Here is a 23,169-nt window from a genome sequence, read left to right on the forward strand (position 1 = left end):
AAGCTAGGGAAATACCGAGTTTTGTGAATAAGGATGATGCTATGAAGATAAGGAAGTGAATTAATAGGAAAATTAATGATAATTCAAAAATCAAGCTTTTTTATGTTTTAGTTATGTTAGTAATGTCTTTTTTTGCTCTTGTTATAGGCCTTTTGTATGTCACCTATTTATTTGTTATTTGTACTCATGTTTGTTGTTTAATAAAAAAAATTTAAAAATATACTTGAAGTACTCTGTTTTCTGGGTAGGTATCCTGGTCAAAGTAAGATTATTTTTATGGACCAAGGCCACTCCACCCCCTCGCCCATTTCCCCTCACCTGCTCTCTGACAGAGTACCCACTGGTAGAGCTTGAGTCCAAGTTGTAACACTCCCAGCCAGGTCTCTGTATAGCAAGCCAGGTCGGCTTCCTCTTCGATAAGAAGATTATGAATTATATGCGTTTTAGTTTTGACCGACCTGGCATTGCACAGGAGCAAGGAAAGGTTCTATGGTTGAACTGGTTCACTTTCCAGTCCACTTGGGGTAACAGGGTGAATAGGAGGTGAAATAGCTTTCAAATATCGATCTCGCCTTCCCTTGTAACAGTATTTCACCCTGTTATCGCCATATCTTCCTTTACCCAACACAACCTTAATTGCCACTCCCTGATCATTATCATCTGCACTTGGTTGTCCACAGCTGAGAGGATGCCCTCCTCCTCTGTCCCCAACTCTTCCCATCTGTCTGGACTCTTATTCTTAACAGATGAGTGGCTATTGATAGTAATACTACTGATTTCCAGGCCATCCTGACCATGGGACGTATCTGTTAAGGCATCAACGTTCACTTCCAGTCTTCTGACTTTATGGAATGAATATCCTCTCCCACTGCTAAACCCACCCTGCCAGCAACCAATACAATCATCATTGTATTACATATCATATTGTCAACTGTTGGTTCCACAATGGAACACGTTCTATAAAGGATGTTGTGAAATCTACTTCTCCACTGTGTCATGTCAAAAAACAAGAGAGGATTAAATCACAGGAGGCTTCATCTAGGAATGCAACAATGCTCAGATGCTTCATACAACATTACAAGACCAGGATAAAGTGTGGAACTGTTGCTGATCTATCCACTCCATCTGGTTTTGGAATTGAAAGACCAACGCAAAGTGTGGGTATATGAAGGTGGTTAAATGTGAGTAAGCAAGTAAACTTTATGGAATTATATACCATCATTCCTGACCATGGGACATATCTGTTAAAGAATCAACCTTCACTTCCAGTCTTCTGACTTTATGGAATGAGTACCAACAGGTGATATACATAACTCAGGCCTTATATATGTCATTATTATATTGACATTTGTGGCCTACCACCAAATAATGAGACCAGACACAAAAGTTGGATTAAGCAAGAGCCACTTTATTGACCTATTTACATTGTATAGTGCACCCTTGTCATAAGCACTTTCGCCATATGCCGATTTAATCTTCTGCAGATGGTGAGCAGTGAGGGAAGCAATGGTGCATGTATCAGAGGTGTGCTTGCACTGCCATTGAAATCAATAGGACTCCACCATATGTGAAATGTTCCTTATGGGCCCAGAACAGATGCCTGCATATGGCAAGGGCAGACAGTAATATTAATAGAAGATACAACATGGGGAACAATCTGTTACAAATCAGCTGAGGCCACGTGTCATCCCTTGGCAAAGCCTTAAGGAGGGCAATCCAATATCTGGGTTGCTCTCCTGCCAACCATTTGCTAGAAGGCAAATCTGAGTGCTCCTACCCAAGACACAGGACTTTAGATGTGAGAGCCAACCCCAAATATGCCTCAAGGGCAGAGTTCGTCTCCACCCCCTGGGCCTTCAGAGTGTGCAAAGGGGCATGTGAAGGGGTGGCCTGTGATTTTGCCTCTCTCATGTATGATAACACGGCATATTGCTTCAGTCATGAACACCTCTCTGGTCTCCTTCACATGGAATCCATCAAAGATAGTCCCCCTCCTCCATAAGTTCCGTAATATGCATTTGAAGGGTAGATAAATAAACTTGAATTGGGGCTAAAATCAGTTAAAATCACTGTTATTTGGGGGGGGGGGATCTCCTTAGAATCATTGTAATACAGTTAAGAATCTGTATTTTAGCTGAATTACTGTTTCCAAAAATCTGTCAGAACATTATTGTGCCCTGATGCATGCTGTCATCATATCAGTCAGTAGTTTTCGCGCTTGCCTAAAATAATTCTGTTCTGGGCATCAACCCAAGACTAAGATTTTTGGATCAAACACAGCTATTTCTTCAGTGACCTTCACATTTGATTTCCAAAAGATTTTGGCCCACAGCAGTATTAACTAAAGGTAAAGATGCATCTTTATAAAATCCCTCAATTTTTTTAAAAAAGAATTCCTACTCTGAGCACCATTCCAGATTACTACATTCATTCATGAGAACATGAAAAATAATATTATAATAATAAATTGTTTATTTATAGACCGCTTTTCCTACGATCAAAGCGGTGTACAACATATAAAATAGAAACAATAAAATTAAAATGGGACATTAAAACAATTTAACATACATTAATACAAATTACAATCCAATATAAATTATCTAAAAACATACAATTCAAAATATTAAAATCCCAGGTATATATATATCGTAATCAATATCAATAGGGGAAGACTTTTATTACAAGGAATTGGAAGGATAAGCTTGGAGGAAGAGGTAGGTTTTTAGTGCCTTTTTAAAGGCCTCCACCGTTCCACTAAGGCGGATCTCTTCTGGTAGAGCATTCCAAAGAGAAGGCGCTACTGCTGTAAAAGCTCTTTGGTGGTTAGTCACCAATCTCATCTTAGGATAATTGAGTAGTAATGTACCTGTTGTTCTGAGAGTGTGGGGTGGATTATGCAGGGAGAGGCATTCCCTCAAGTAACCCGGGCCCAAGCCATTTAGGGCTTTAAAGGTAATAACCAACACTTTGTACTGGGACCGGAACGAATTGGCAGCCAGTGAAGAGATTTTAAAATGGGTGTTATGTGATCAGATCTAGCTGTCCCCGTAATCAATCTGGCTGTAGCATTTTGAATCAATTGAAGTTTCTGAACCTGATACAAAGGTAACCCCATGTAGAGCGTGTTGCAGAAATCCAAATGAGAGGTTACCAGTGCATGTACTACATTTTCAAGGTCCTTTCGGTCCAGACAGGGACATAGTTGGCGTATCAGCCGAAGCTGGTACCAAGCACTCCTGGCCATCGCATCTACTTGAGATGATAACTGCAGAGATGGACCCAGGAGTACTCCCAAGCTACGAACTGTGTCCTTTAGGGGAAGTTTGACCCCGTCCAGGACAGGATGACAAATTTCCCTGCCCGGACTTGGGGAACCTATCATGAGTACCTCTGTTTTCTCTGGATTCAGACTGAGTTTGTTTTTCCTCATCCAGCCCATTACTGCCCCCAGGCAGGCGTCCAGAGGAGAGATGCCATCCTTAGTCACTGTATCAGTTGGATAGAGATAGATAGATCTGGAGAGATAGATCTGGGTGTCATCAGCGTACTGATAACACCGCGCTCCATGGCTCCGGATGATCTCTCCCAGCGGCTTCATGTAAATGTTAAATAGCATGGGGGACAGAATGGCGCCCTGAGGGATGCCAGATGTAAGCTCTCTTTTACGAGAGCAGCTGTCCCCCAGCCTCACCATCTGGAACCTTCCTGAGAGATAGGACCGGAACCACTGGAGCGCAGTGCCCCCGATACCCAATTCTCTCAGGCGTTCCAGAAGGATACCATGCCTCAGTGGAGGAGATCAGCTGCCATTTTAGATTAGCCAACTTGTTTTTAAGAGGAGTTGGTCTTGAAAAGCCCATATACATCATAAGGAAGCACTGTAAGGTGTTGCTTATTTTATCCTCACATGCAAGAACAAAGAATTTAAAAAGTTTTTCTCCCACTGCTTTTGCATATTTTGCAAGAGGGTTCCCCCCCCCCCATTTCAGAACTTCCTTGTGAATAATGTGTTTATACTAAGAACACTAAGTTTTGAATAAAATTTCTGAAGAGAAAAAGTGTAGTGTTTTAAGTCACTATTTTCTGCATAAAATGTTGTGTACAGATGACACATAATGTGTGAGCCAGCAAGTATGAAGCATCTTTGAGGCAGCTCCAATTATTTCAATATCAGTTTATACTGTTATAATCTTTAAATGTGGATTGGCTTCTTATTGCCACAAAATCTATCTTGCTACATGAGCTACAAAGCATGAAGGGTCATGCCGAGCATCCTCCCTTGCACATGTATAATAAGATACACATACACCCAGGTGAAACATGCTTGGATCTTTAATCAAGAGTTAATTTTCACAGTGGCAAAAACGTAAACTGAACTGTTGCAGCGCTTTAGCTTATTATACTAAGAGTGTATGCAGATGGATTGAAAAGTCCCAGATTTTGTTCCAGTTCTTTTCAGTTTTATACTGGGTTAAAATAAACCAACTAGAAGTACCTCTGTGGCTAATAAGGCAACTGGACCCAATTGGAAAGGATGTGCAGTGTTGATGTGCTCAGAGGTGAAAGGAAAGTTTGAAACTGAGCAACATATATTACAGGAACATGGAATCTGAGAATCAAGAATCAGGAGAAGCTAGATATAGTAAAATTAGAAATGGAACATATAAACCTTGCAATACTTGGGGCGAGCGACATAACATGGACATTTTGAACCAGATAATTACACAGTGTTTTACTCAGGAAATGAAAATCTAAGAAGAAATGGAGTGGCATTATCAATGAGGAGAAGTATACCAAAAGCAGTCAAATGATATAATGTAAGGTCTGACTGAATAATATCAATAAGACACCAGAGAAAACCCATCAATGTAGCCATAATCAATGTTTATGCGCCAATACAGAGACATAAGAAGAAATGGGAGGATTCTATGCTGGAATCCAGGAAGGAAATGATCACACACCAAAACAAGATTTCTTGTTAAGCATAGGCAACTGGAATATAAAAATAGGAAATACATCCGAATCAAAGATTGTAAGAAAATTTAGAAATCAAATAGACTACATAATTGGAAGCAGAAAATGGAGAAGCTCCATTGTCTTTACAAAAAGAAGACCAGAAGCAGATTGTGGCACACATCACAAACTGCTAATATAAAAAAAAAAAAATTAGAGTAAAGCTAAAGCCAAAGAAGAACATTAAACCAACCATTGTGCAAACTACTGCCAGAAGAACATCCCCATAGAATTTAAAGATAATATATAGATTTGCACCATTAAGCTTAATTGACTGGGATCCAGAAGCATTCTGTACTGAAGCCAGCAACATTGTCAGCTAGGAATGCAGAAAGACATTTTCTGTAGCCAAAAAGAAAGAGAAACTTCAATGGATGACAGATGAAACTCTTCAGGCAGTCAAAGAAAGACAAGAAGCAAAAGGTAATAAAATAGGTCAGAACCATGAATGCAACTGTTCAATTACTTGTGCGTGGGGACAAGGAAAACTACTATAATAATCCATGCAAAGAAATAGAAGATAATGAAATACTATGGAATCTGGATATCAAAAAGGAACCTCGATTTATTTGATAATAATTACAGAGAAACATGGGAAAAGATTTTTAAAAAAAGATATGGCAAAATGGCCCAAGATGCAATTATTGCTTTTTGGAAGAATGTCGATGATAAAAACCATTGTTCTCCCCAAGATAATATTCTTATTCCAGAATGTACCAATTATAACAAAAGAAGAAACCTTCAAACAGTGGGGGAAAGATATATATCAAAGTATGAATGGTTAGGCAAAAAGCCAAGAGTGAAATAGAAAACACTAACAGAAATAAAAGAAAAAGGAGGTTGCAGTTTGCCTGACTTAAAATTATATTATTATGCATGGAATCATAGAATCATAGAGTTGGAAGAGACCGCAAGGGCCATCCAGTCCAACCCCCTGCCATGCAGGAAATCCAGATCAAAGCATCCCCGACAGATGGCCATCCAGCCTCCGTTTGAAGATCTCCAAGGAGGGAGACTCTACTACACTCCTAGGAAGTGTGTTCCACTGTCAAACAGCCCTTACTGTCAGGAAATTCCTCCTAATGTTGAGGTGGAATCTCTTTTCCTGCAGCTTGCATCCATTGCTCCGGGTCCTGTTCTCTGGAGCAGCAGAAAACAAGCTTGCTCCCTCCTCAATATGACATCCTTTCAAATATTTAAATAGGGCTATCATATCACCTCTTAACCTTCTTTTCTCCAGGCTAAACATACCCAGCTCCCTAAGGCGTTCCTCGTAGGGCATGGTTTCCAGACCTTTCACCATTTTAGTCGCCCTCCTTTGGACACGCTCCAGTTTCTCAATGTCCTTTTTGAATTGTGGCACCCAGAACTGGACACAATATTCCAGGTGGGGCCTGACCAGAGCAGAATATAGTGGCACTATTACTTCCCTGGATCTAGACACTATACTTCTATTGATGCAGCCTAAAATCGCATTGGCCTTGTTAGCTGCCGCATCGCACTGTTGACTCATGTTCAACTTGTGGTCTACTTGGACTCCTAGATCCCTTTCACATGTTGTCTCCTTAAGCCAGGTGTCCCCCATCCTATATCTGTGCATTTCATTTTTTCGCCCTAAGTGCAGTACCTTACATTTCTCCCTGTTGAAGTTCATTCTGTTAGCTGCGGCCCAGCTTTCTAGTCTATTCAGGTCATTTTGAATTTTGATCCTGTCCTCTGGAGTATTAGCTATTCCTCCTAATTTGGTGTCCTCTGCAAATTTGATAAGTATTCCCCCAATTTTTTCCTCCAAGTCATTGATAAAGATGTTGAACAGTACTGGGCCCAGGACAGAGCCCTGTGGGACTCCACTGGTCACTTCTCTCCAGGATGAAAAGGTGCCATTGTTGAGCACCCTTTGGGTTCGTCCGGTCAACCAGTTACAAATCCACTTAATAGTTGCCTTGTCTAGCCCACATTTTACAAGCTTGTTTGCAAGAATGTCATGGGGAACTTCGTCAAAGGCCTTACTGAAATCAAGATATACTATATCCACAGCATTCCCTTCATCTACCAAGCTGGTAATTTTATCAAAGAAAGAGATTAGATTTGTCTGGCATGACTTGTTTCTCTGAAACCCATGTTGACTTTTTGTGATTATGGCATTGCCTTCTAGATGTTCACAGATTCTCTGTTTAACATTAGAAAATGAGAGAATAATGAAACTAGGAGGTTTTAATTTAAGATTCAGACGATACACTTATGCAAGCTATGGAAAAGCTAAAGTAAACAAAATTTAAAAATCATAAGAAGAGCACTACTAAAAATTTAGATGAAACAAAAACAAAAAAATTACAGAAGTATCCCACTTTGGATATCACCACAAGAAGCTTTTTATGGAAAATGTGAAGACCAAAAAAGGAATTGGCTGAGATATAAAGATTTGCTAAATAAAGATCAAAACAAAGAATTCAGACTGAAATCAAGAGAAGAATTAGAAGTAACAGGAATTACTTGTATTTGGTTTACATATAAACAAATGGATAAAAAATTAGAAGGCTTTGAAAAAAAGAAAAAATATATCAAGAAAGTAATATTTGAAAAAACAAACAACATGGCTGCATTCTATAAAACCGTTACAACAAGAGTTGGAAGGAGATGCAAAGAAGTAATGCTAAGATGGGCATGGAATATAGTGTGCCAAGTCGAGTTAGAAAAATGGGAGAAATCACAGAAAAAAAACAATTACATTTACATATTGTCAAGATCTATGGCAACTTCCCGATACAACCAGAGCTCTTATGACAGATAGCATTGAAAAAGATTGGCCAAAAGGACTTTAGAGAATAATTCTTTATATGGTTACACTGCAAAAATTATATATGCTCAAAAATGGAAATTTCAGAATCAGCACAGACTGAGGAATGGATATTTAAACTAAGAGACATAGCGGAGATGGACATACATTCTGGCTAAATCTACAGAGAAAGTAGATAAAGGAATGGGAATCAGCATTTTGGAAGGAAAAATTGGAACACTTTAAAAGAATCATATAAAGAGAATTAAACAGATAGATGGTGGAAAGAGGAAAGAATGTACAAAAAGATGTTAAAGGAAAAAATGATGAAAACTAGAAATTGTAAGCAACAAAATAATAATAATAATAATAATAATAATAATAATAAGTGGGTTAGAATAAAAAAGAAAGACACATAACTGGAGAGAACAACAAGAGAAATGATACAATATCTGGAAGAAAAAGGTTAAGAAAAGTACTAGCAAACTAGATGGAAAAATAATCATGTCTATTGTGATTTTGAAATGTAATTTTATCATTATTTGTATTTATTATTGTTTTTGCTGTAATCCACCTTTATTCCTTTGTGAAAAGGCAGAATATAAATAAATTATTATTATTATTATTATTATACATTACATTAAAGGTGTAAAATGTAAATTGTTATTTTATTGTCATATTTGTTGAATTGTTTATGTGTGTATATATTACTAAAAATATTTTAAAAAAGAAATAGAAGATGACAGCAAAAAAGGAAGAGGCCTCTTCCATAAGATCCAAGAAATCAAAAGAAATTTTAAACCAAGAGTAGGGATGCTATATAACCAGCAGGAAAACAAATTACAGTGGAACCTCACCATAGGCGGGCGCACCATATGCGGCCTTGAGCATACGTGCTTAAACTGCGGCGCGCGCACAGGGCGGCGTGTCCCATTCAGTTGAATGGGTGCACGCGCCCGTTGCACCCCGCGCACCTCTGCCCCGCCGTGCACGAGCCCCATTGTTTACAATGGGGCTCGAGCATAGGCAGAAATCGCCGTACGCGGCGGGATCCGGAACGGATCCCCCGCGTATGGCAAGGTTCCACTGTACATGACCAAGTATAAATAAAATGCTGATAGAAACAATACATAGAATATAACTACAGCCCACCCACCCCCAACCACAGTCTTGCCATTCACGAATTTAAGCAGCTGTGGACAACAAGCACCATTACCCCTTATGGCCACACATGCATATGGCCACAGCAAAGCAGTCACATGTGTGCGGGCATTGAAAACCACAGGTGTTGAGGTCCTGACATTTTTTGCATCTGCAGCAGGGTCCTGAATGGAACCCTTGTGGATACTAAGGGCTGACTTATCCTGCTCATTCTCTTGCTTCGTTATTCCTTGTTCTTTTTTGTCTTGTCTTGTTTGCAGTTGGTTATAAAGAAGCCTCCAATATTATATAGAAAGTGAAGTGGAAGATCCACACAAAGCACTTGGGATAAATAATTCATCAGGAGCAGATGGAATACCAATAGAGCTGCATCAAACTACAGAGACAGAATTTACTTTAGTTCAAATGAAAATCTCTCCACAAATATGGAAAACAAAACAAAACATGGCCCACAAACTGGAAAAACTCAATATACACTTCAATCTGCAAGACAGCGAACACCAGGGATTGCAGTAACCACAGTACCATTGCATTACAGTACTTTCCCATGCAAACAATGGGATGCTCATGATTCTACAAGAAAGATTTTTACCATATACGGAGCGAGAAATGCCAGATATCCAAGCTGGATTTGAAAAAGAAAGAGACATGAGGGATGATTTTGAAAATATGTGTTGGATAATGGAGTGCACCAAAGAATTTCAAAAGAACATCAGTCTGGGCTTTCTAGATTATAGCAGAGCCTTTAATTGTGTAGATCAAGAAAAACTAACTCTCACTCTTAAAGAAATGGATGTGCCACAGCATTTAATTGTCATGATGTGTAGCCTGTACTCAGGACAAGAGGCTACCATTACAGCAGAATACAGAGAAATGGGACGGTTTCCACTTGGCAAGGGGGCCAGGTAAGGCTGCATTTCATCACTCTAACAGTTTAACTTGTGTGCTAAAGATATCATACCTAAAGCAGGATTAGACTCAAAGGAAGAAGGAACAGCAACATTAAATATGAAGATGGCATGATACTATTAGCAAAAAGTAGCAAAGACTTGGAATGAATACTGAAGAAAGTCCAAGAAGAAAGTGGAAAGGCAGGATTACAGGTGAACATTAGGAAAAGAAAAATGATGACAATAGATTATTTATATAACTTTAAACTAGACAATAAAGTTATTGAAATAGTTCAAGATTTTCCACACCTTTGCTCAATTATTAATCAGAATGGAGATTGCAGTCAAGAAATCATAAGATTTATGGCTAGCTATGAAAGAACCAGGATCCTAAAGTGTCAAGATCTATCATGATACTAATTTTAGGATTGGGGCCATGTTATTGTATTTCCTGTGTTTGTGTATAGATGTGAAAGCTGAAGAAAGCTGACAGGAAGAAAATCAACTCATTTGAAATAACAAGTCCTAGAGCAAATCAAGTTTATGCTATCCATAGAAGCCAAGGTGACTGTCATGCTTTGTCTCCAGGACCCTGGGATGGACTCTTAGAGAATGAAGGTTCTGATAGAGAGCCTAGAGGACATGTCAGATCGATAGCCACAAGAGCAGAGTTCTCAGCAGGCCCGGGAGCAGAATTCCCAGCAGCCACAACCCTCAGAGGAAGATGCAGACTTACCTATATCTGCCCCAGCTGAGAGGTATCAGGATAAAGAAAGTCACAGATGCTCAGAACATTTATATAGGAAGCACACCACAATTAGTGAGCACCCATGAGACTCAATCGGCTACAAATAAGCCAGCACCTCCCCTAGTAGAATGCTGCTGACAACCAATCTTTCAAGGTCAAAGCAATGCTGGTGACATGTTCCATGATCATTTGCCTTAAATCCAGCTTGGCCTTTTGACTACTCTACTGAACTAGCCTTTGGACTGCCTACCTGGACTGTGTACTGATCCATGGACAACTTGGACTTATCTCTGGTTCTCAGCAGATGCCTTGGTAATCTCTTACTCTTTCTCTGTAACTCTGTGAGACATCAAGCTTTTGTGCTGAGAGTCTGATTTTACTAAACTGAGGCTGTCACACTATGAACGTATCATGAGAAGATATGGATCACTAGAAAAGGCAATAATACTTGGTAAGGTAGAAGGTAGTAGGAAAAGAGGAAGACTGCATTCCAGATAGATAGACTCAGTGAAGGAAGCCTTGACTTCCATGAGTGCACAAAACCTGTGCAGGAATGTTGATGATAGGGGGACTTGGAGGTCTCTAATTCATAGGGTCATCATAAGTCAAAGCCAGCTTGATGGCAGGTAATGACAACAACAATAAATTAAACAACATGGCAAACTGGTATTTTAAAATGTCTATTATTGTACCTGACAGAAACTGACAGAAAATATTTTGGGATAAACAAAATGTGTATGGATGTACAAAATAAAATCAGAAAAAACAGGAACAAAATCTGGGACATTCTGGTCTTTTTAATCTGTCTGGATGTGCCCTCAGTGTATTATATTCAGTGGGCTAAATCCAAATGGTAGTCCTAACTCATTGAATCTATGGGAACCCAGTAAGTCAAAGCTTGACAATTCAATGGGTCTACCCAGTTCAGACTAACAACTATGTTTAAGCTGATATTGTAGTATCTATGTCCATGCTACTGTATTTCCAGTTTCAATATAAGAATGTTATACCACTGTTCTCATGTGAAATGCATAAGATGTTTTCTTGACTTCTTGCAAGAGAACCAGGGTTTGGGACATGCATTGTGCCAATAGCATGATGCCAGAATGGTGGCGGGTGTGTGTGTGTAGACCTTTAGGCCTGTGCACACAGGACCAATGTTTCTGTTGCTTTTGGCACATTTAATGACAATGGGCTATTCTAGAATATGCAGGCTGTCCCTTACAACAAACAGTGTGTATGTGATAAGAACATGTCTTCAAGACCACTGCAACTTATTAAAAATATCTGGTGACGTACTAGTGAGAAAAGTGAAGAATGTTATTGGAAAAGACTTTTCGGTGTTGTGATTGGAGACTTATTATTAGTGAGTTATTGTTTAGGGAAAGCAAGGGTTGTATTGTGTTTCTGTTGTTCCAGAACATTCAATGGCAATTCCCATCACCAGCAGCAAGATTTTATTCCTACACAGAAGGTTGGTGAGAAAATCCAGGCTATATTGCAATTTTAAAAAATCCCAAGTTACTGTATGGTTCCATATTTGTGGTTTATACTGGATGCTTTGGCCACTTTTCCTCCTTGTTGGGGGAGTGGACACTCCATACAGTTTCATTTAGATTTTTAACACTGTTACTTTAACAAAGAAGATATGGTCATGTTACCCTGGGACTATGCCCACAATTTTACCTCATATTTCATATCAATTTAATATTAAAAAGAGAAGCTGGAGTGTGTGTGACCTAGGTATGACCCTGCTGTAGACACCTGACCTGCTTACATGTGGAAAAACCAGTTAGTGTCATGGCCAGTCACAAGGAGGATGAGGATGAGGACTCGGCCTCTCAGGTGCAGGGGGAACCTGAGGCTGAGCCAGGCCCCAGCTATGCCCTGCCAGGTCCCAGCTCTGCTCTCCCATCTCCTGGAGAGTTGGTTGAGTCAGGCCCTAGCTTTGGCCCTGTCCAGATGGGCCATTTTGTACATACTCCGTATGTACTAGGGTTGCCTAGGGGCGTCTCTTTTAGACACCCACAACCCTAGTATGTATGGAGTATGTACAAAATGGTGGTGTCCTGTTCACACGGGTACCGCCATTTTGGCGTAATGGCAGCGTTGCATCCAAATGGTGCAGCAAGGCCGTTACATCTTGGTGCCACTGAAGGGCGCTTGTGCCGCCCTTTCAGCGGCGCCAGAAGGCGCTCCGTTTTGGAGTTCCTTCTGCCATGTGTATTGCTGGCACGACCTTTAAATGGCCACGCCAGCGATACAGACAGAAAGGGGCCGAGTGGCCCCTTTCTCTCTCTCCACGCCACTGTTGGAGGGTACTTGGGGCATGAAGCCCCAAGGACACCCCTTTCCAGGCCGCAGGGAAGCGGCCTTTTGCCACTTCCCGAAAGCCAGGAAAAGTGGTGGATCGGGGCTTCCGGTGCTGCCGCTGTGGCAGCTCAGGCCCCGATCTGTCAGGGAAAGGGGTGGGTGCAGGCCTCCCCAAACAGGCGGTCTGTACACCGCCTTTGTTATATCACCTCCAGTGGACCCTGTGGCTCAGCAGCCCAGCCTTTCCCTAGCAGAGGTTCCAGGCCTGGGAGACATAGAGGAGCAAGATACTGCGGTGCCTATCTTCAGCCAAAGAATGACTGAAAGGGCATGCCTTTGGCATTCCCGAAGGTTAGCTGAGAAAGGCTCATTAATCACCCAGAAGCTGCGATAAGGAGTTGGTCTGATATAAACACTTGGCAGATGCCGAGCCTCTTTGTCAGTCTATCTGCATTCTTTGGTGAAAGCTGCTCTCTCTGACTCCCTTGGATTTTGTTGCCGGACTCCTTGCTTCCTAGGATGGACCTAGACCTCTTAACCTTGGACTGGACTCATTGACCTATTCTCTGGCACTCTTGACCCTGGACTGGACTTGTGGAACTGCCCTCTGGAACCCTGGACTTTGGACTGGCTTTTTGTTTTTGCTCTATTGGACACTGGACTGGTATTGTGCTTTCAGAACTGTTTCAATAATAATAATAATAATAATAATAATAATAATAATAATAATTTATTTATATCCCGCCCCTTTGAGGTCAATCGGGGCGGCTAACAGTAATAAAATACATTATACATCAAAATCTGCTTCCCTCCCCCCCTTAAAAAGTTATTAAATCAATTATAATTAAAACCAACAAATTAAAACAACATCAACACATACACATTACTACAAAACAAAACAGTAAACTGCAGTAGCATTCTACTTAAAATTCCAGGGAGGACCTTGGGGACTCTCATGAGAAGAGGGTTCCTGAGGCTGCTGTAAAGCCTTGCTTTTGTTTACTTTTGCCTGGCACACTCTTATCAGCTGTCTGTTGGCAGCTTTCCTGGACAGTTAGGCCTAGTCAGGTTCTAGAAGTCACCCACCATGATGGGATTGCCCAAGTCTCCAACATAATCCCTTTTGTCTACAGAGGGCAGTAAGAGGATCATGGCCAAAGATGATTGCTCAAAACTACCAGAGATAAGGAAGCACTGGCAAATCCCTTTGTCTGCTACGTTTACAGCAATCGCCCAAGTATCCGCTTCTGGTCCAAACTGTTCTTTTCCCCCGGTAAACCATTTAGAAGAGCTTCTAATTCTTTCAAGCCTTGGTTTCTGCCACCAAGACACAATTCTGAGTATATATACAGCTAGTAAAACAGCCCTTCTCCAGTCTAGTTTGCAAGCAGGCAGGCACTATGTCAGTTTGGCTAGACTAGGCTCCTCAATACACTGGCTAACCCCTCCCCCCCTTTTTTACTGCTGTAGCTATTCAGTCTTCTCCGTTCCAGACTCCCATCAATTGGAATCAAGATCTACATTGGTAATGTATCACCATTTTGTTGTTTGTTGTTAACTGCCCTCAAGTCAATCTTGACCCATGGCAACCCTGCTGATCAGATATCTCTAACATCTTCTGCCTCCACTGCTCTGCTCAACTCCTGCAAACTCATACTTGTGATCTCTTTAATAGAGTCCATCCATCTTGCATGCAGCCTTCCTCTCTTTCTACTTCCTTCTACCTTTCTAGAATTACTGCTTTTTCCAATGATTCATGACTTCTCATGATCTGTCCAAAGTATGACAACCTGAGTTTTGTCATCTTGGCTTCTAGGGAGATTTCTGGCTTGATCTGCTCCAGGGCTGATTTGTTTGTCTTTTTGGCTGTCCATGAAATCCTTAACACTCTTCTCCAGCACCACAGCTCACATGAATTGATTTTCCTCCTATCCTCCTTCTTAACAGTCCAGCTTTCACATCCATACATGGCAGTAGAGAATACAATGACTTGTACGATTCTAACTTTTGTACTCAGTTGTATATCCTTGCATTTTAGGATCTTCTCTAGTTCTTTCATAGCTGTCCTTCCCATTCTTAATCTTTTTCTGATTTCCTGGCTGCAGTCTCCATTTCTATCAATGTTTGATACCAGGTATGAGAATTATTTTACTATTTCTATTTCTTCATTATCTAATTCAGTTTTTGTAGGCTCTCTGTGGTCATTTTTCCCCCTTTATGGTCAACAATAGGCCTGCCTTTGCACTTTCTTCCTTGATCTTTCTTCCAGGTCTTTGAGGTTTTCTGCTAGTATTATGGTGTCATCTGCGTATTTCAGATTGTTGATATTCCTTCCTCCTAACTCCTCCTCCTTCTGTGTCAAAGTCTGTTTTTCTTACAATACATTCTGCATAAAAGTTGAACAAGTAGGGTGATAAGATGCAGCCTTGTCTGACTCCTTTGCTAATTGGGAACCATTCTGTTTCTCCATGTTCTGTTCTGACAGTAGCCTCTTGTCCTGAGTACAGATTCCTCATCAAGGCTATCAAATGTGTTGGTACTTCCATGTCTTTAAGAGTGTTCCATAGCCTTTCATGATCTATGCAGTCAAAGGCTTTGCTGTAGTCTATAAAGCACATGCTGATTTTCTTTTGAAATTCCCTGGTGCACTCCATTAGCCGTCATATGTTTGCAATGTGGTCCATTGTGCCTCTTCCTTTCCTGAACCCTGCTTGGACCTCTGGTATTTCTCTCTATATATGGTTGGAGTCTATGTTGTAGAACTTTGAGCATACTTCTGCTTGCATTGGATATTAGTGCTATAGTTCTATAGTTGTGCAATCTTTTGTGCCTCCTCTTTTGTGGATGGGGATGTATGAGGGTCATTCAATAAATACTTAGCCTACAAAAGAAAAATGAAAATTTAGGAAAAGTAGCAATTTATTTTTCAACATAGTCTCCTTTTAGCTCGATACACCTGGCCCAGCGATGCTCCAACTTTTTCAACCTGTCCGAAAAATACGTTTTCCCGAGGTCTGCAAAATAGGCCTCCGTGGCGGCGATGACCTCCTCATTCGACCCAAATCTTTCCCCGGCGAGTGACTTTTTCAGGTTTGGAAACAAAAAGAAGTCACAGGGGGCCAAATCTGGAGAATACGGTGGATGGGGCAGCAATTCGTAACCCAATTCGACCAATTTGGCTATGGCGACTGCGGAGGTGTGAGCCAGCGCATTGTTGTGGTGGAACAGCACTTTTTTCTTCACCAAACGGGGCCATTTTTTCTTCAATTCGACATTGAATCGGCCCAATAAGTCGGCATTGTAGAGCCCCGTGACTGTTTTACCCTTCTCGAGGTAATCGATGAGGATCACACCTTGTGAATCCCAGAAAACGGTGGCCATCACCTTTCCGGCCGATAGGACAGTCTTCGCCTTCTTCGGAGCACGTTCGCCGGGTAAAGTCCACTGTTTCGACTGTTCCTTGGTCTCTGGTGTGTACCAGTGGATCCATGTTTCGTCGACGGTCACGAAGCGACACAAGAACGCTACTGAATTGCTCTTAAACAACGGCAAACACATTGCCGATGTGGTCTCATGGTTGCACTTGTTGTCCAGTGTGAGCAAACGCGGCACCCATCGCGCCGACAGCTTTCTCATGCCCAGTTCTTTGTGTAAAGTATGATGCACCGTTCCTTCTGTGATGCCTACAGTCTCAGCTATCTTGCGAACCTTCAATCAGCGGTCTGCCAACATGAGATCATGGATTTTTTTTACGTTTTCCTCCATAGTAGCCATTTTCAGGGCACCTGGCTGTGGCTCATCAAAAACCGACATGCGGCCATGATCAAACTCGTTGAACCAATTCTTGATGGTCGCCATCGAAGAAGAAGAGTCACTGTACACAGCATCCAAGCACTCTTTGATTTCGCTGCGCGTTTTCCTTTCCAAAAACAAGAATCGAATCACCGAACGATACTGCTCTTTTTCCATTTTTGTAAAATCGACCGACACGCTCGCTTCCAAAGGCTATAAAAACAAAACAAATGAAGGGAATTGATGGAAACTTTGACAGTAGGCTTCTAAAAGAATGTACTGCACAATAGTAAAACTCTTTTGTAACAGCAGCGCCATCGGGCGGTGAGACTAAGTACTTGTTGAATGACCCTCGTATATTGATTGTTTCCAGTCTGTCGGCCATAGTTTTGTTTTCCATATCTGTTGACATATGTTAGCACCATAGTTGACTGTCAATGTGGATTGCAGCAGCTCAGCTGGAATATCATCTGTTCCTGGTGACCTGTTTTTAACTATTTCTCTTATTGCAGCTTCCACCTCAATTTTTAGAATTTGGAATTCATCTTCATATGGCTCTTCATTTCATCCTTAATTCTGTCATTTCTTTTATATAGTTCTTCTTTGTATTGCATCCATCATCTTTTTATTCCTTCCTGGTCTTGAATTGTGTTATTTTTATTGTCATAGAGTGTCCCAGCCCTTGGTTTGAACTTTCCTTTGAGTTCCCTGATCTTGTGGAATAGGTCTCTCATTCTCCCCTTTTTATTGTCTTCTATTTCTCTGCACTGCTCATTGTAGTAGTTTTCTTTATCTTTATGCACTAGCCGTTGTATTGTTGCATTCATGGTTCTTAGCTTGTTCCTATCTCCTTTTTGTTTTGCTTCTCTGCTTTTTTTTATTGCTTGAAATGTTTTATCTGTCATCTGTGTTTTTTTCTCCTTATTTTTGCCCATTGAAAGTGTCTGTCTGCATTCTTCTTTTATCACGTCCTTGGCTTCAGACCAAAGCTCTTCCAGTTCTCAGTCAATTATGCTTAGTAATGCAAATCTGTCCCTTACACTGTCGATGAATTAAATGGTGATATTGTTTAGATCATATTTTGGAATGATGACTGGTTTTGTTTTCTTCTTCAATTTTACTCTTATTTTTATATTAGTAATCATAATCTGTACCACAATCAGCACCTGGTCTTGTCTTGGCCACCAGTATGGAGTTTTGCCGTCTTTTATTTCCAATTATATAATCTATTTAATATTTATGTTGGCCATCTGGTGATGGCCATGTGTATAACCTTCTTTCTGGTTGGATAAAAAGTGTGTTAGCAATTAATAGGTTGTTGACTTCACATAAATCTGACTCTCACTTGCTTCATTTCTTATGCCTAATCTGAATCTGCCTACTGTTTTCAAATCCTTTTTGCTTCCGAGTTTGGCATTCAAATCTCCAACAACCAGCTTGATGTCTTGTACTGGTGTGTTGTCAATTTCTTCCTGTACTCCTTCGTAGAATCTATTAATTTCTTCTTGTTCTGCTTCAGTGGTTGGTGCATATACTTGAATTATGGTGATATTCATTGGTTTCCCATGTAGCCTTACTGAAATGATTTGGTCTGATTTTGCATTGTATCCTATGACTGCTTTCACCAATCTTTTCTTAATATGAAAGACACCCCGCTTCTTCATGTCTTCATTTCCTGAGTAGAACACTGTGTGGTTGTCCGATTCAAAGTGGCCCATTCGTGTCCATTTTAATTCACTCACCCCCAGTACTGCTATGTTCATGCAGTCTATTTCCATTTTGATTATGTCTAGCTTCCCTTGGCTTATGCTTCTCACATTCCAAGTCCCAATTTTATGTGTAGTGTTGTTTTTGATTGCATTTGTCTTTCGGAGTATGTCTACTACTTGTCTCACCATCTTTATTTTTTCTTAATTCTCTGTTGGTGCTCTGATCCTGCCTGTGTCTCACTTGGAATGTCTCATCATAAGGTTTACTAGATGAGGGAGTTACACAACGAGGGCCATTAGTTTGAAAGGACCCATAAGCTCTTCTTTCCAAGGGTGACTAAGAACATTCATTCTGCCAGGAATGTCCCTTTAAGGCCAAAAGAGACAGGTATATTTCTAGCTAGAGAAACTCTTCTTGGCCTGGGACAGACCAGCCCAAAAGGGTGGCCTGCTGGTGACCTTTTTTCTTCTGGAGGGAAGCTGCAACCACGCGTGGCTTCCCTCCAGAGATAAAAGAACCCGAGAAAAGAGGGTTCTTTTTCCACTGCTGGGCGGACGTAATGAGTACGACAATGGCACATTTATTACGTAAGCAACGTACAGCGACATGCAGGTGCCACACGTCGCTTATGTCACAATGGTGGCATAACACTTCCGGCACATATTAGGCTTAGGGACTGTGTAGTTGCTGCGCGGTCCCAAACCCTAAAATCAGCGCAGGTAAGCTGCTTGTTGATGGTATGTACCACGCCCTTGTTAGGTATTACAGTTGGCCATCAGTATCCTTAGATTCTTTCTCCATAGATTCAAACATCCATGGCTTAAAAATAGTTTTTTAAAAAGAAAAAAAAGAAAAAAGAAAACCTCGATTTTACTATTTTATATTAGAGAGATTATTTGAAAGACTGGCATGATGTAAGGGTTTGAGCATTGGACAACAACTCTAGAGACCAGGGTTTATGCTCAAGCATAAAAACTGACTGTGCACACTTTCTCAGCTTCAGAGAATGGCAATGGCAAAACCCCTCTGAAGAAACTTGTCAAGAAAACTCAGATTTTCCTTAGGGTTGTCTACGTAATAAATTACTTGAAGGCACACAGCAACAGCAGCAGCAACAACAGCAATATTAGGGACAGATTTCACTATTCCATTGTATTTAATGGGACTTGAACTTTCATGGATTTTGGTATTCACAGGATCGATATGCAGGAAGAGGCAGGAAATATAAATAATAATAATAAATAATAATAATCTCCTGAAACCAAACCCCATCATATACCAAGGGTCCACCGTAAAAGGCTCTATGCAAATATTCTTTTACTCCATTGCAGATTTTTCCAGGTCATAAAAAATAGACAGAAGTGGTGGAAAAAACAAGGGAAAGTTGCAAGGATGATGTTGTTTGATGCTCCTGTAAAATTCAATAGATGGCATACTTTAAAAAAAAACCTCACATGAAAGCACTCAAAATGAGAAAGACTTGGACATTTTATTTATTTATTTATTTAGGTTAAAAGCAACTATGGGTGGGTTATGGTGTTGGATCAGACTGAAACTTCTTTGGCTTAATTTGTTCTTATTGGCCATGGCATGAGCTACAGTGTTTCAACCCTCTGGTTCACTCATTCTACCTACCTCTTTTTTACCATGTGGCTAATAGCAGCTTTTGATGTATCTTGTTTTATTGTTGTAATCTGCTTGTATTAATAAGCGGAATATAAATAAATATTGTTATGATGATGATGATGATGATGAAGAAGAAGAAGAAGAAGAAGAAGAAGAAGAAGAAGAAGCTGTGAAAGTAAAGAGAACTGTCATTTTCACCTCCACAGCTAATAACAGCCTGGGAAATGGCATAGTTTAAACTGTGTGGAAATGACATTGGAGGCCTAAATACCCTGAAAGCACCAGATCCCATCTCATCTTGGAATATAACCCTGAAGTGCTTGGTGCTGTAGGCTAGTAGGAAGGTAATGGCAAATCACCTTTGAGTATTCCTATGAAATTTCTGGGATCACCATAAGTCGACAGGCAACTTGAAAACAGATACTGTACACACAAATGTCACTGGGCACATTGTTAAGCCTTGCAGCCAGACTCAAATACTCTGACTCCTCCTTTTAAGGGTTGGGGAGGGAGATCTTATAAGATCTTCTCTTTAAACCCATGGATATCCTACATCAGGTTTTATGCCGTGACTATTTTTTTTTTTTTACTTTTTATTGTCTTTTCAGGCTGCAAACTGGAAAGCATTATTATGATTATTACTATAATTTTTTTTTCTCACCTTTCCCCAGGGAAGGCAGCTTACAAAAATTAAAATAGATAAAGCTAAAAGAATTGCATGTTTTGCAAGTTTAAAATATAATTAAATTATGAATAAAATAATTAAAGCAATTAAAAGCATAACTATTAGAAAGAAGAACATATAGAAATAACACACTACATGAAAAGGTCTTACTTCCTGAGCAGCCAGCCCTCGAAGGCCTGCTGGAACAAAAAGGTCTTCACCTGCCTAGGAAAAGATAGCAAGGAGGTGGAAAACCTAATCTCTCGAGGTACCTTTTAGTGTGTCTAAAAAGTGGGAGGCAGAGTAGTTACAGCTACTCTCAAACAGTCTTCACCAGTCGTTACACCCAGCTTTGTTCCTCAGCTATAGTAGGGCATAATTTCCTTCTGAGTACTGAGTATGGCAAGGAAAGCTGCCAAAGGATTCATTTCATAGAATCATAGAATCATAGAGTTGGGAGAGACCGCACGGGCCATCCAGTCCAACCCCCTGCCATGCAGGAAATCCAAATCAAAGCATCCCCAACAGATGGCCATCCAGCCTCTGCTTAAAGACCTCCAAGGAAGGAGACACAGATACAGGAAAGATCTGGCCTTCCATGTAGTGTTGAACTCCAAATCCCATCATCTCCCCACCTTGGCTGTGATGGTTAGAGTGAAGAGAAGTTAGGCGGGGCAGCACAGCTTTCTTATCCTCATCATTCATGAAGTTAAAATGTACTCCGCCTGTCTTTACAATCCACTCAGGATTGGCTGAGCTTTTTGTTCATTTCAAAATCTGGCCTGATTAAACATTAGTTGCTGAACAAGCATTAAAAAAGACTTTGGTAGAGTTTCCAAAAGCAGCTGAAAAGAGGAGCATCCAGGTGTTTTCTGCTATTGTGTTGTCTTGATTTATTTTTCTCAAATGAAACTAGAGGAACAAAGCTAAACATTCCAAAGCAGCAAGCAATATACAAAAGATCCATCCACTCAAATAGCCTGCCAGCATTAAATGCAGTGATATCCCCTAATAACTGCTAATATTTAAGATTACTGGAGAACATCCTAAATACTGGCAGATTCTGAAAACATGAAACTTGAAATGCACTATATTAAATGCAGTCTGTTTACACACTTTGTAGCGTTTGCAACAGTGGTTCTCAAACCTTGCTCCTTTAGATGTTTCACATTTCAACTCTGAGTATCCCTTACCTTTGGTCATACTATCTCAGGGTTCTGGGAAATATACTACTGAAAGCCTTCAGGATGTTTCCATATTATAGGTTTTGCAAATGGTAGACATGTTCAATCAGTGCACCTGTTGCTCCACATGGATTTGCAATCAAACCAGTGACTGAAGAGGTAAGTAAATACCCATGCTATATGGTACCTCCTTTGCCCACTTCTTTTTTATACTATACACTTGCTAAGGAAAGTTGCTACATGGATTTAGCCTTGTCTGTCTTTAAACTGTACAGATTGGGGAAGCTCAGCCAAACCTCTGAGGCAGCTTTCCAATTTAGTGTCCACCAGATGTTTTTGGCATTCCTGGCCCCTGTCCTGGGGCTGAGGGGGAGTTTAAGTAGAAAACATCTGGAAGACACCAAATTGAGGAAGACTGATGTAAAGAAAGACATGATTCTTTTCTCTTTCAGTTAAACTCTGGCACATGCACACTCATTCTGAGGGCCACACTAGACACGATGTGAGAGATCTGTGGAGTACCATTACTGAAAGGTTTTGTTCTCCAAAGACAACTGCAGGGAACTCAGTTTGGATTGGGGTTATAATAGGAAAAGACAAAAGTCTTCCCACTATTCTTCTCCCACAATCTAAACTGGTAGCCCTGAAGCAATCTTAAAGGAGCAATGTTCACAACAACAACAACCTCAAGAACAGTGGTATCACTAGAGTTGGCATCACCCAGTGCAGTAACTCCCATACCATACTCATACAGAATCCTTAGTAATGTTTTTGTACTAATTTATTCATAAATCATAATTCCCATATATCACTGAATGTTATGGTAATAGTTGTGACATAAACATCTAGCAAATTAAAATTAAGCCTTTAAATTACAATATCATACACCCAGAATAAATGTGTTTTCTTATGCATAGTTTCATGTGGTTAAAGTGAACATTTGGTAAAATGTGATGTTTTTAAAGAAAATTTTTAAATTTTTTAAAAATTAAAATTTGAAATTGTATTTAAAAAAAAAATAATCTGTGGCCTCTCCTTTCACTTCCCACTGAGCCTCTTTCTGCTGAGCCTCAATTCACTCTATTTAAAGGGATACAGCAAATGCTACAACCCATTTTTGCCAAAATGCAGATGTTTGAGGAGCAGTGGTTTCACCCCTTATTAGGGTGTCACCTGGTGTGGTGCACACACACCCCACACACCCCTAGTGAAGCCATTGCTCGAGGATTGTCTTTTTCCTTACATATCTGCCTAGAACCTAAGATAAACTTCAGACACCCTCCTCTGGACAG

General features: G+C 40.4%; 1 protein-coding gene across 1 annotated transcript; it reads right to left on the reverse strand.

Annotated features, from left to right (window-relative positions):
* Positions 1–17,745: 17,745 nt before the first annotated feature.
* On the reverse strand, positions 17,746–18,591 carry LOC149321968 (protein CFDP2-like). Its single transcript, XM_089521264.1, is given in 3 exon segments — positions 17,746–17,836; positions 17,838–18,030; positions 18,033–18,591. Coding segments are annotated over 3 exon segments (843 nt in total).
* Between the last annotated feature and the right edge of the window lie 4,578 nt (positions 18,592–23,169).

This window comes from Sceloporus occidentalis, unplaced genomic scaffold (assembly GCF_023333645.1).
Source record: "Sceloporus occidentalis isolate IW3139 unplaced genomic scaffold, rSceOcc1.0.p SCAF_1, whole genome shotgun sequence".
NCBI classification, from domain to species: Eukaryota; Metazoa; Chordata; class Lepidosauria; order Squamata; family Phrynosomatidae; genus Sceloporus; species Sceloporus occidentalis.